We start from the raw sequence: 14,174 nt of genomic DNA, 5'->3' as shown, positions 1-14,174 counted from the left end.
GCTTTTAATATCAATATGTTCGAAATGTATTAAAACGTCAAAATTCGGCTGTGTAATATATTCTTCTGAGAAAAAATTTTTTGAGAGATAGGTATACAAAAAAAATTTTTTTTGTCAAAAAATGTCAAAGTCAGTTTAATATCAAAAAAAATATCAAAAAGAATTTTCTCAGAAAAATATATATAAAAATTTTTTTCTAAGAAAAATATATATAAAATCCTTACAATTTTGATCTTTTAATACATTTCAAGCACATTGACATTAAAAGCTGAAAAAATGTTAACACAGTCTTACACTCCCAAAATGATAAAGAATCAATTCTTAAAGTTTTATTTCAATCGATCTATATTTGAAATAAATCTCAAACATCGATAATCGACATAACAATTGACATATTATTTTTTATCAAATCTATCCAACTGACAAACTCTGTGTTTTTATATAAATAGTATAGATAAACTAATAATAAACTCAATAAATAAAACTAATAAAAATAAAAATATAATTTATTAATTGTTTGACCTGACTGGCCAATGCAAATTGTTAAATACACAACGTTTCGTGCCTTGGACATGGGTCTTTATCAAGTGTTACTTTCAAGATGTCAATTACAAAGATGCAGGATTAATAATATATTAGTTGAAACGTTGTGTATTTAACAATTTGTATTGGCTAGTCAGGTCAAATGATTAATAAATCATATTTTTATTCATCACTGGCAACTTTATTTTAATTATATAATGTCTAATAAAAATAAATTACAAAAAAAGTAAAATCTTCGAGAAACAAAAGCTTCGAGGCCCGCGCAAAGCGCAGGCCGAAACGCTAGTATTTTATAATAGCCGAACTGATAAATTTGTCCTTTGCCTTATTATTATTAATATCGGGGAAGATCAAATTAAAAAGGTAAAATGACATTATTATACTTTGATATTATTAGACTATTAGTAAAATACATTAAAGATATAAAAATACTATTTCTATATTTTTATATTATTATTATATATAATTTAATTAGCTGTGCTTAAAATAAAAGTGTTTTAGACAGAAAATAAAATATTTTTCTAATACCTATATCATTAGATTCGAATGCCATGTTTTGTGATTGTTCTAACGTATCTCTCTCTCTTATCTTTGTTTCCTCATATCTTAAATCTATCAAAGCTTGCATAAGATCATTTCGCGTTGTTTTATTACGTTGTGTTAATTCGAATACAATTAACATGTTACAAAAGTCACATTAACATTTTATTATTTATCGCTTAAAAAAATTAAAACTATTTATTACTAAATTTAATTACAATTATAAGAATAAAAAAGAGTATAAAAATGCATAAAACTCGACATAGAAATTTAATTTTGGAGAAACTAATTATGGCAACGACAGAAAGTTAAATACGTAGGACAAATTGGATGAAAATACTTTTACATTAGAAAAAGTATTTTAAGAGAAACAATTTTGCAGTGATTTACTTTAAAAGCAGGCAAAATCTTTCACATACATACATTTAATTACTTTTGGATCTCTCAGCAAAAGAACCGGTGTTGTGAGTTCATAAGTTCCAACGAACAGATATCCTTCGTACTGTCTATATAACATCTGAAGACTTTCAGCAACTGTAATCTTCAACCTCGATACATTTCGGCTATTTCCGAAAAACGAAAATTTAAGACAAGGCACGTTTCTTCTTAACCAGTAGGTATAAATTCTCGTCCAGTAATAATAATACAGTAGTAAAACGCATGATGAGACCAGCAACAATAATAAAATCATTGTTTATAATTAATGAAATATAATACCTTGAATTGTTTAACATTAAAGTTTCTGAAAATATACAAAGTATAAGGGTAATTACACTAAAATAACGTTACTTTATAAAGTTACATAGAATCAAAATTTTATTTTATATTTAAATTTAAATAGACACAATTGCACATACTCACACACACACACACACACACACACACACAACACACACACACACACACACACACACACATATATATATATATATATATTATTATTATTATGTCGATTATTGAATAATTTTTAAACGTTTTATATATATTAAATTCGTAAATAACCAAATATTTAAAAGGTTTTCAAATTTATAAAGGGGATGATTAAACATTGATATACTTTAAGTATACTTACATTTTTATGTGTGTTATTTAAGTTTTGTATTAAATATAAATATGTCAGTCTCTTCGAGAAATATTATTTTGATATTTGAAAGATGCGCAAACAACTGCAAGCTACATTGAGAAATGCAGTATTATATACTCTTGCATAACGAATATATGTATGTTATTTTTTTAGATCATGGTCTAATATAAAGTTTACTTTTTTTAATCAAATAAGATAGAGTTATCATTTTTTCTTTCTGTATTTATTTAATATTTATATCTACTGATCTAAAAAAACAACTTACATATATTCGTTATGCAAGAGTATATAATACTGCATTTCTTAATGTAGCTTGCAGTTGTTCGCGCATCTTTCAAATATCAAAATAATATTGCTCGAAGAAACTGACATATTTATAATACAAAACTTAGATAACACACATAAAAATGTAAGTATAATGAAAATATATCAATGTTTAATCATTTCTTTATCAATTTAGAAGTCTTTTAAATATTTGTTTATTTACAAATCTAATATAAAACGTGTAATAAATTATTCGATAATCGACATAATAACATATATATATATATAGATATATATATATATATATATATAACATATATATTATATATGTGTGTGTGGGTATATGTGCAATTGTGTCTATTTAAATTACCCTTATAAATTGTATATTTTCAGAAACTTTAATGTTAAACAATTCATGGTATTACGATTCATTAATTATAAACAATGATTATATTATTACTGCTGGTCTCGTCATGCATTTTACTATTGTACTATTACTACTGGACGAGAATTCATACCTACTGGTTAAGAAGAAACGTGCCTTGTCTTAAATTTTCGTTTTTCGGAAATAGTCGAAATGCATCAAGATTGAAAATTACAATTGCTGAAAGTCTTCAGATGTTATATAAACAGTACGAAGGATATCCGTTCGTCGGGACTTATGAACTCACAACACCGATTCTTTTGCTGAGAGATCCAAAACTAATTAAACGTGTGCTTGTGAAAGACTTTGCCTGCTTTCAAAGTAAGTTACTGCAAAAATTGGTCCTCTTAAAATATTTTTCCGAATGTAAAAGTATTTTCATCCAATTTGTCCTATGTATATTTAACATTTTGTCGTTGTCCTAATTTGTTTCTCCAAAATTAAATTTCTGTGTTAAATTTTATGCATTTTTATGCTTCTTTTCTATTCTTATAATTGTAATCAAATTTAGTAATAAATAGTTTTTTAAGTGATAAATAATAAAATTTTAATGTGACTTTTGTTAATTATATTCGCATTAACACAATTACACTTGGCGATTGCAATTATTTATTCATAGTTCTATTTAGGTCGTGGCATTGTGATAAACGAACATATTGATCCGCTTACCCTAAATTTAATTAATATCAATGGACAACGATGGCGAAAATTGCGCATGAAGCTCACACATGTCTTCACAACCAACAAAATTCGACATATAATTGAATTAATCACAGAAGTGTCAGAAAAGTTTAAGGTATCTCACTATTTGTCATATTATATATAAATCGTGCATTAAATTAAAGTAATGGTCTTGTTTAGCAATTTTTAGAGCAATACGCAGATAATGAAGAGCCTGTCGAATTTCGAGATCTTGCTGCCAAAATCACCAGTGAAATCGCCACAACCAGTTTATTCGGGCTCCAAATGAATACGATACAAAATGATGATTCCGAATTTCGAAAAATGTGTATGAAACTCGTAGATCCGTCGTTAGATATATCGATGAGGAGATATATACGCGATTATATGCCAAAAGTATTTAAATGGTTATCAATTCGGTTTACACCTCCAGATGTAATGTATCAATTTATTATTATTATAAATATTATTATAAATAAACAGCAAGGGAAAGATGTTTGTTTATAAATTATATTGATAATAATGCATCTTATATATATAGGTTACTACCTATTTCACAAAGTTAGTGAAAGAAATAATTGCACACAGAGAAATGCATAAAACAGCGCGAAATGATTTTATGCAAGCTTTGATCAATTTAAAATATGAGGAAACAAAGATAGAACACACACACACACAATCACAAAACATGGCATTTGAATCTAATGATATAGGTATTAGAAAAATATTTCATTTTTTGTCTAAAATACTTTTATTTTAAGCACAGCTAATTTAATTATATATAATATTTATATATTTCTATATAATTTAATATTTATTAATAATATTAATATAATGTTATAACCGGCGCGTTTCCCGATAATAACATAAGTAGGGAAAAAACAAAACTTTTGTATAAGTCTAAATTTAATTTAATAGAATTTTTTGAGAATATATATAATACATATGTACGTAAAGAATAATCTATTTAAATATTTCTAAAAATTATTTAGGTGCAAAGTGCATAATGATCAATTATTTTGACTCATGTTTTAGTTATCGATGACAAGCTAATCACAGCTCAGGCTGTACTATTTCTTGTGGCTGGCGGCGATAACCCATCAACGACTATGAGCTTTGCTATGTATGAATTGGCTGCTAATCCTAAAATTCAAGAAAAATTGTACGACGAAATACAAATTACCTACAAGAAGCACGGCTGTTTCTCTTACGATGCTATATCCGAAATGAAGTATCTCGATTGCATTGTTCGCGGTAAGTTTTCATTCATCCGTATGGAAATTTCGATGATTAAACGGTAAAGTGTAAATATGTTTGTGAAATGTATTGCACAAATCGCAATATATTTCTAGGGATCGAATTGAATTGCTTCAGTAACAGCTAGTATAAGATCAATAATCATTGAGTTAATTAATACCAGCTTATCCACTAATCTAGAAGTTACTTATGAATAATTTTTTATTTATTTCAATTAAGAATAATCACGTAGGTTTTAATACTGTTGCGATCTTCATGTATCGTATAAAATGCAAAGAAAAAAAGGAAAGAGACATATAATTTGATATATATATATATATATATATATATATATGTATATATTTCACGATTATACATATATATCGTTATATAATTATGTTTATATTAATAAAAAGATATCGACAATTTTAAAGAGATGTCACTTTTAGAATCACTTAGGAAGTATCCACCTGTTGGTTCAACACAAAGAATTTGCGAAGAATCATACAGAATTCCCGATTCGGATGTTGTTTTAGAAAAAGGCACAAAAGTTATCGTGCCCATTTATGCAATTCATCATGACCCGCTTTATTATAAAAATCCAAATGTATTCGATCCGGATCGATTTATTGGTGAAAATAAAAAGCTTTATGATAATGACACATTTCTACCTTTCGGCAGTGGACCACGCATCTGTATTGGTAATTTATTTAAATATTTAAATATTCAAATTAAAAAGTTTTGAATGGCCAGTGATGATAAAAATTATTTATTTTTATTCATATACCATCAAACTGTCTATGAAGGATAAAACATGATAGCAACCATAGTGTGGTCAGGAAACAGGATAAAACGTGAACATGATTTTTTGTGATCGAATCCGACGGTTTTACATTGTGCACACACAAGAAAAAGGAAGATAGCAGAAATATTTTATATTAAAAATCGTTATAATACAATTAATTTACATAGGGACACGGAAAATTTAAATCCTATATACGACGAAATAATAACAACCACGTGAAAAACTTTTTTAAATAAACATAGGTTGCCTCACTGTGTTTCTCGGCTGTATTTGACATACATGACTTGTCACTTTACAAAGTCAATTTAATTGCGAAATATCTATTTTAATATTTGACAATCTTTAATATGTGTGAAGGAAATTCTGTGCGGAGTTCTCATGCTGTCGTGATCTATTTAATTTAATATAAGGTATTAGAATTTGTGAACTGATATATTTTTATAATTTTGTATTCTCTCAACAAAAAATTATTTTATTACTTGAAAAGGACCGAAATCAATGGTCAAAACGTAGTGATCTACCTTTATATAACTATAGCCAGTTTCGACGTATATAAATGAAAATATTTAATTATTATTGAACAATCTTTAAATAATCTTATTTTGCTCTGTGTACAAATCTCTTACATTTTGCAAAACATTAATACTACTAGAAAAAATTATTTTATATATTATATACTTGCTTTATATTATATTATATAAAATTATTATTAGTGTATACTTTTCGTTTAATATTTTATTTTTTTTGTAAATAGCAATGAAATATGCCTATTTCCAAGTAAAAGTAAGTCTTGTTACTGTTATGGCAAATTATAAAGTGGAGCTAAGTGAAAAGACTGTTATTCCACTACAATTTGAACCGACTAGTATGACGTTGACAAGTAAATCTGGATTATGGTTGAAGATCTATCGCCGTTTACAAGAATAAAAATGTCATAAATTTTTAATTTATGACAATCAGAATTTTTAATTCAACATTGGCTACATTGCAATTTATATATGTACATACGGGAATATTAATTAATTGAGCTTTAAATAAATAAATATATATATATGTGTGTTTTATTCAATTTTTGTAAAATATCCCTGATAAAAGATCGATAAGAAACAATGGAAAACAATTGCATCGTTTTTAATCATAGTTATGAATCAAAAGTTAAAAAAAAGATATCGTTAATGTATAAGTTTTGATTCTAACGTTTCTTTTCGTAAGAATCTTATTAATGTATTATCGTTTCTTTTCGCTAATAATCGTGGATATACGAAAATCTATAGTAAATTAATGATAAAAGTTCTATCGTTTCCTTTAATAATTATTAAATATTTATTCTTAAAAACACATATTCAAACATGACGCTCAGAAGATGTTTAACATCTAGCATGATTAACAATTATAAGTTTCTTTTCTTAATTGTATTTTGTTTTTCTGACTTCACATTCGGATTCAGCGGATCAAATTACATTAAAAATGACTTTTGTACTTCATTTGTAAGGAAATAGTAAAGATTTAAATAAGAAAATACATACCATTTTTTATATAACTGACAAAACCGAGGTCATTATTTAACATTTTTCAAAATCGCCACATGGCATAAAAAAAGATGCTTCAAGCTAAATTTTGGTACCTTGGAAGTTAAATTTACTTTAATACAATTTTGGGCAAAGGGGTGGCCGATTTGACGTGGAATTACTCATATATATATATATATATATATATATATATATATATATATATATACTATATATATATATATAGTGAAAACACGAAATGACTAAAAACTCAACCTAATATAATAATTCTCATTTACAATAACGTACATCAGTAAGACAATTAAATTATAAAAATTTAAGTTAAGAATTATATTTTTCAAAAAAAAAAATACAAAATATTTTAATATAAAGAACTACACAAATAATAAAATATGTCATAATACAAAATTTAATTAAAGTTAATTTTTCTAAATCAAATAGCACAAAATTATTTATACGATAATTGAACAATAATTCATTAATTTGACGTTCTAAATATGTATTACTTTTGTATTACTTGTGCATAATTGTAATTTTATATTATACGTCTTAGATAAAATTTCACTAAAAATCAATGTATTGTATAAAAAAAGACGAAAAGGTTATTTAAATTAAATTCATTATTGTTTTTTAAATATATTTACATAAATTAATATTGAAATATTACATGCAATGACTGATTGTGTGGTATTTATTCACATACATAATAAATCATGTAAATATTATTGTTAAATAAATACAGAAAGAAAAAATGATACTCCACTTCATTTGATGAAAAGAAAGTAACTTTATATCAGACCTTGATCTAAAAAAAACCAGATACATATATTGGTTATGCAAGAGAAAGTATATAATACTGCATTTCTCAATGTAGCTTGCAGTTGTTCGCGCATCTTTCGAATATCAAAATAATATTTCTCGAAGAAACTGACATATTTATAATACAAAACTGAGATAACACACACATAAATGTAAGTATAATTATAGAAAGTATATCAACGTATAATCATTCTCTTTATAAATATGGAAATCTTTTAAATATTTGCTTATTTACAAATCTAATATAAAATGTGTAAAAAATTATTCGATAATCGACATAATAATATACATATATATATATACATATATGTGCGTGTATATGTGCAATTCTGTTTATTTAAATTTAAATATAAAAGAAAATTTTGATTTCATTTAATTTCCTTAATTAAAGTTACTTCAATGTAATTATTGTTATAATTTGTATATTTTCAGAAACTTTAATGTTAAACATTTTATGGTATTATAATTCATTAATTATAAACAATGGTTTTATTATTGCTGCTGGTCTTGTCATGCGTTTTACTATTGTACTATTACTACTGGACGAAAATTTATACCTATTGGTCAAGAAGAAATGTGCCTTCTCTTAAATTTTCGTTATTCGGCAATAGTCGAAATGCATCGATGTTGAAGATTACAGTTGCTGAAAGTCTTCAGATGTTATACAAACAGTACGAAGGATTACCATTTATCGGTATTTATGAAGTCATAACACCGGTTCTGTTGCTGAGAGATCCAAAACTAATTAAATATGTGCTTGTGAAAGACTTTGCCTGCTTTCAAAGTAAGTCATTGCACAAATCTTTTCTTTTAACTATTTTGATATCGTATATGTATATTTAACTTTTTGTCGTAACACTAATTAATTTCTCCGAAATTAAATCTATGCGTCAATTTATATCCAATTACTTTTTTTCTATTTTTATAATTATAATAAAACGTAGTAATACATAGTTTTATTTTTCTTAATCAATAAATAATAAAATTTTAATGTGACTTTTGTAGCATGGTTATTATATTCGAATTAACACTCTACAATTGCAATTATTTATTCATAGTTCTATTTAGGTCGTGGAATAATGATAAACGAACATGTTGATCCGCTTAGCGCAAATTTAATTAATATCAATGGACAACGGTGGCGAATATTGCGCACAAAGCTCACATCAGCCTTCACAACGAGCAAAATTCGACATGTATTTCAATTAATCACAGAAGTGTCAAAAAGGTTTAAGGTACTTCACTATTTGTCAAGTTATACATCTTGCATTATAATAATAATAATGGTCTAGTTTAGCAATTTGTAGACCAATACGAAGACAATGAAGAACCTGTCGAATTTCGAGATCTTGCTGCAAAATTCACTAGTGAAATTATCGCAACCTGTTTCTTCGGACTCAAAATTAATACGATAGAAAAGGATGATTCCGAATTACTAAAAATGTGTAAAAAATTCACCGAACCATCGTTAGAAATATCGATAAAGAGATATTTACGCGATTATATGCCCAAAATATTCAAATGGTTATCAATTCGGATAACACCTCTAAATGTAACGTATTAATTTATTAATATTATTATAAATAAACAGAAAGAGAAAAATGTTTGTTCATTATTTATATTGATGATAATGCATCTTATATAGGTTTCTACTTACTTCACAAAGTTAGTGAAAGAAGTAATTGCACACAGAGAAATGCATAAAACAACTCGAAATGATATTATGCAAGCTTTGATAGATTTAAAATGTAAGCAAACAAAGATAGAAGATACGCCAGGACAATCGCAAAACATGGCAGTCGAAGCTAATGATATAGGTATTAGAAAAATATTTCATTTTTCGTCTAAAATACATTTTAAATACAGCTAATTAAATTATATATAATATTTATATATCTATATATAAATCAATATTTATGTATTATAATAATATTATATTATAATCTACGCGTTTTTCGAAAATAACATAATATAATTAGAAAAAAAAAACAAAATTTTTTTATAAGTCTAAATATAATAAATTAATTGAATTTTTAAAAAGATACATGTACATAAAGAATAATCTATTTATATATTTCTTTAAATTATTAATGTGCAATATACATAAAGATTGTTTTGACATGTGTTTTAGTTATCAATGACAAGCTAATCACAGCTCAGGCTTTTATATTTTTTCTGGCTGGCTTCGAAACCTCATCAACGACTATGAGCTTTGCTATGTATGAATTGGCTGCTAATCCTAAGATTCAAGAAAAGTTGTACGACGAAATACAAATTACCTACAAGAAGCACGGCTGTTTCTCTTACGATGCTATATCCGAAATGAATTATCTCGATTGCATCGTTCGCGGTAAGTTTTCATCTGTATGGACATTTTGATGATTAAATAGTGAAATGTAAATATGTTTGCAAAATGTATCGCACAAATCGCAAAATATTTCTAGCGACAGAATTGAATGGTTTCAGTAACAGCTAGTATAAGATCAATAATCACTCACAATCAGTTAATTATTAATACCAGCTCACTCACTAATCTATATAAAATAATTTCAATTTTCACAAATCGTTACTAAAATTAAATTTAAAAGATAAAATAAAAGTTACGTATCAATAATTTCTTATTTATTTCAATTCAGAATAATTAAGTATGTGGTTTTTTAATATTATTATTGCAATCTTTATGTATTATATGAGAAGCTAATTGTAAGAAAAAATAAAATGAGACACATAATTTGATATTTCACGATAATATATCATTATATAATTAAGTTTATATTAATAAAGAGATATCGCCAATTTTAAAGAGATGTCACACTTTTAGAAACACTTAGGAAGTATCCACCTGTTGGTATGACACAAAGAATCTGCGAAAACTCATACAGAATTCCGGATTCTGATGTTATTTTAGAAAAAGGCACAAAAGTTATCGTGCCTATTTATGCAATTCATCATGACCCGCTTTATTATAAAAATCCAAATGTATTCGATCCAGATCGATTTATTGGTGAAAATAAGAAGCTTCATGATAATGGCACATATCTACCTTTCGGCAGTGGACCACGCATCTGTATTGGTAATTTATTTAAATATTTAATTATTGAACAGCCTTTAAATAATGTTATCTTGCTCTGTGTACATTAAAATCTCTTACATTTTGCAAAACATTAATACTACTAGAAAAAATTATTTTATTTATGTATCATATACTTGCTTTATATTGTATTATATATAATTATTATTAGTGTATACTTTTCGTTTAATATTTTATTTTTATTGTAAACAGGAATGAAATTTGCCTACCTCCAAACAAAAGTAGGTCTTGTTACTCTTATGGCAAATTATAAAGTGGAGCTAAGTGAAAAGACTGCTATTCCATTACAATTTGAACCGACTAGTTTGACGATCATAAGTAAATTTGGAATATGGTTGAAGATTCATCGTCGTTTACAAGAATAAAAGCTATTTTTATTTATGACAATAAGAAATTATAATTCAATATTGGATAAATCGGAGCAATTTCTTTACATATGAGAATATTAAGTAATTTGGTTTTAAATAAATAAATATATACATATGTATGTGTGTGTGTGTGTGTGTGTGTTTTATTAAATTTTTCTAACATATATCGAGCTTTTATAAAATTTATATATGCATCAGTGTGCTGCACAATTAATATGCATAATTTGCAACATAAAATATAAATTATATTTACATTAATCAAGTAATATGGAAATTTATATTTAAAGACTGAAAAGCGAGAAATCAAAACATTTACATATATGTATAGATAAATAATGAAATAAACGTATAGTATTTAAAAAAAACAGAATATGCCAGATTTATAATTAACGGTATATAACAATTTTATTATTGTTTATAATTATATATTTTCACATTTACACATTTATTTATTAAACGTTGATTTTTTTATGTAGCATTATTTTGTGCAATGTGCATTGTAACAGAGAATTAATTGTTTTCGAGACCGTTACGAACTTTAGCCAAGTTATCATTAATTTTGGTTTTTATTCTGTATTCAAATCAATATATAGTGAGATATACTTATTTGATAAATATAATCGTTAAACGTAGTAAAAATAAATTTATTTCTACCTCACCTATCTGTGAGGTCGAAAAAAACATATATTTTTAAGAATTTTTCTTAAACTAAAAAATTTTTCAAAATAAATGATTAATCATTCAAATGTAAACATCTTAAAAATTCTGTAGTATTTTTTTATTACAAAATATAAAAAAAACAAAACAGATATCAGCGATCTCCCCGAGAGCATTTTTTTGTAAGTTTTTTGCAATGACCACTGTAGCTTTGAGCTCGTTTATCTGAAATGAAAAATTCGAGCAAATTTAGTTAGTATATTAGTTTATCTAGTGCCCGATCGTTCATTATCTTAAAAAATTAATTTGGAACAAAGTGGCGGTTGTTTAAAGTTAAAGTATTGATTTTCGACAAAAAGAATCGTTTATTTTAATCTGTAAAAAAAACAACGCAACAAAAAACAACGATCGGGCACTAGATAAACTAATATACTAACTAAATTCGTTTGAATTATTCATTTCAGATAAATGAGCTCAAAGCTATAGTGGTCACCAAAAAAATCTTATAAAAAACTGTTCTTGCTGATATCTTTTTTGTTTTTTGATATTTTTTGTAATAAGAAAAATACTATAATATCTTCAAAATATATACATTCGAATAATTAATTATTTATTTAAAAAATATTCCGTATTAAAAAAAAAAGTTCTTAAAAATACATGTTCTTTTCGACTTTACAGGTAGGTATAACCTTTTGATCACGTCAACTGTAATTATGTAAGATACGATTTCTTTTACCTGATCGAGTGGTCGAGTGTCGACGCATAAATGAGAATAGCACGCTATTATTGACGACACCAAGGCAGAATACATGTTATAATATTAATTTGTTGCAAAAATATTTTACGTACTATATGACATATACGTAAATACATAAAATATTAAATTTAAGCATTTTAAAAGTAGATTTAATATTTATTAAACGATTGATATAGTAATATGAAAATTTTAATAATTATACATATATAGCTATAATGATTAAAACATACTTTTTAAAATAGAAGAAGCGTATTTAAAAATATAGAAAAAAATTAATAAAATAGCCCTCCATTTAATAACAAAAAAACGTTGAAAAAACACGTGACATATACACGACCGTAAAATTATGAAGAAATTAATTATTGCCGCTAATAGTTAAAAACTCTTTTAAAAAGAGCATGGTTAAAAATAATGAAAATGTTCATAAAATGATCTTCCATTCGATATTATATCATTCATCAAATTTATATCAAATTACGAAAAAAATTATTAATAGTTTTCATAATGAGAATTCTTTAGAAAATAAAAAAATGTGTTATAAAATGCAGGAAAGTCCTAATAGAAATGTTGTCCTTTTAAAAAATAAAATGTCTTAAAAAACACTTGGACACCTTATCATAAAATCTTGTATCCAAAGTCAGTACAATTATAAAAAGTTAATTATTGCTTTTACTGATTTAAATTCTTTTGGGAATACAAACAATGTATTATAAAATGTAGAAAAACCTTAATAAAACTATCTTCCATTTAAGAAATAAAAAATCTTAAAAAGCCGGCGTGCACAACTTATCATTATACCTATATATATATATATATATATATATATATATACATTTACAAAATTTACCGCGTATCGTTTATACAATGAAACACTTCCTGTTTCATAATTCGGTCTCTTCACTTTAACAGCCAGTAAAATCAATACAGTTATTCAATTATCAGCAGCTGATCATTTATCATCTATAATTATTCTCATTTTCAATAACGGTAAAGTGGTATGTCAGTTAAACTATAAAGTTTTAAATTAAGAATTAAATTTATAAAAAAAATACAAAATATTTTAATATATAGAACTACACAAATATTGAAATACGTTATAATACAAAATTTAATTAAAATTAATTTTTTTTTAATCATGTAGAAAAAATTATTTATACAATAATTAAACAATAATTTATTAACTTAATGTTATAAATATGTAGATATTACTTGTACATAATTTTAATTATATACTATATGTTTTAGATAAAATTTCAATAAAAGTTAATGTATTATAACGTTATTAATGTTGGTAAAAATGAATTTGCTGCAAATGTATTTTATTATTATTTTGCAACTTCTACTTTATCATTATTACAACATTTGTTTATCATTAT

General features: G+C 25.2%; 2 protein-coding genes across 2 annotated transcripts; both read left to right on the top strand.

Moving 5' to 3' along the window:
• Positions 1-2,499: 2,499 nt before the first annotated feature.
• On the top strand, positions 2,500-6,630 carry LOC114933041 (cytochrome P450 9e2-like). Its single transcript, XM_029305475.2, has 8 exons — positions 2,500-2,576; positions 2,825-3,176; positions 3,485-3,651; positions 3,717-3,971; positions 4,078-4,249; positions 4,572-4,790; positions 5,222-5,473; positions 6,332-6,630. Exons 2-8 carry the CDS (start codon positions 2,876-2,878, stop codon positions 6,502-6,504), a joined length of 1,539 nt encoding a protein of 512 aa, XP_029161308.2. The 5' UTR covers positions 2,500-2,576; positions 2,825-2,875; the 3' UTR covers positions 6,505-6,630.
• A 1,370-nt stretch (positions 6,631-8,000) lies between these two features.
• LOC146722671 (putative cytochrome P450 6a13) lies at positions 8,001-11,466 on the top strand. Its single transcript, XM_085484040.1, has 8 exons — positions 8,001-8,077; positions 8,358-8,709; positions 8,994-9,160; positions 9,223-9,477; positions 9,571-9,742; positions 10,057-10,275; positions 10,747-10,998; positions 11,209-11,466. Exons 2-8 carry the CDS (start codon positions 8,409-8,411, stop codon positions 11,379-11,381), a joined length of 1,539 nt encoding a protein of 512 aa, XP_085340166.1. The 5' UTR covers positions 8,001-8,077; positions 8,358-8,408; the 3' UTR covers positions 11,382-11,466.
• The last annotated feature ends 2,708 nt before the right edge of the window (positions 11,467-14,174 follow it).

This window comes from Nylanderia fulva, unplaced genomic scaffold (assembly GCF_048542155.1).
Source record: "Nylanderia fulva isolate GAGA-0341 unplaced genomic scaffold, ASM4854215v1 Scaffold29, whole genome shotgun sequence".
In the NCBI taxonomy this organism is placed as follows: Eukaryota; Metazoa; Arthropoda; class Insecta; order Hymenoptera; family Formicidae; genus Nylanderia; species Nylanderia fulva.
The sequence above is the reverse complement of the archived record's forward strand: the minus strand, read 5'-3'. Positions and strand labels throughout refer to the sequence as shown.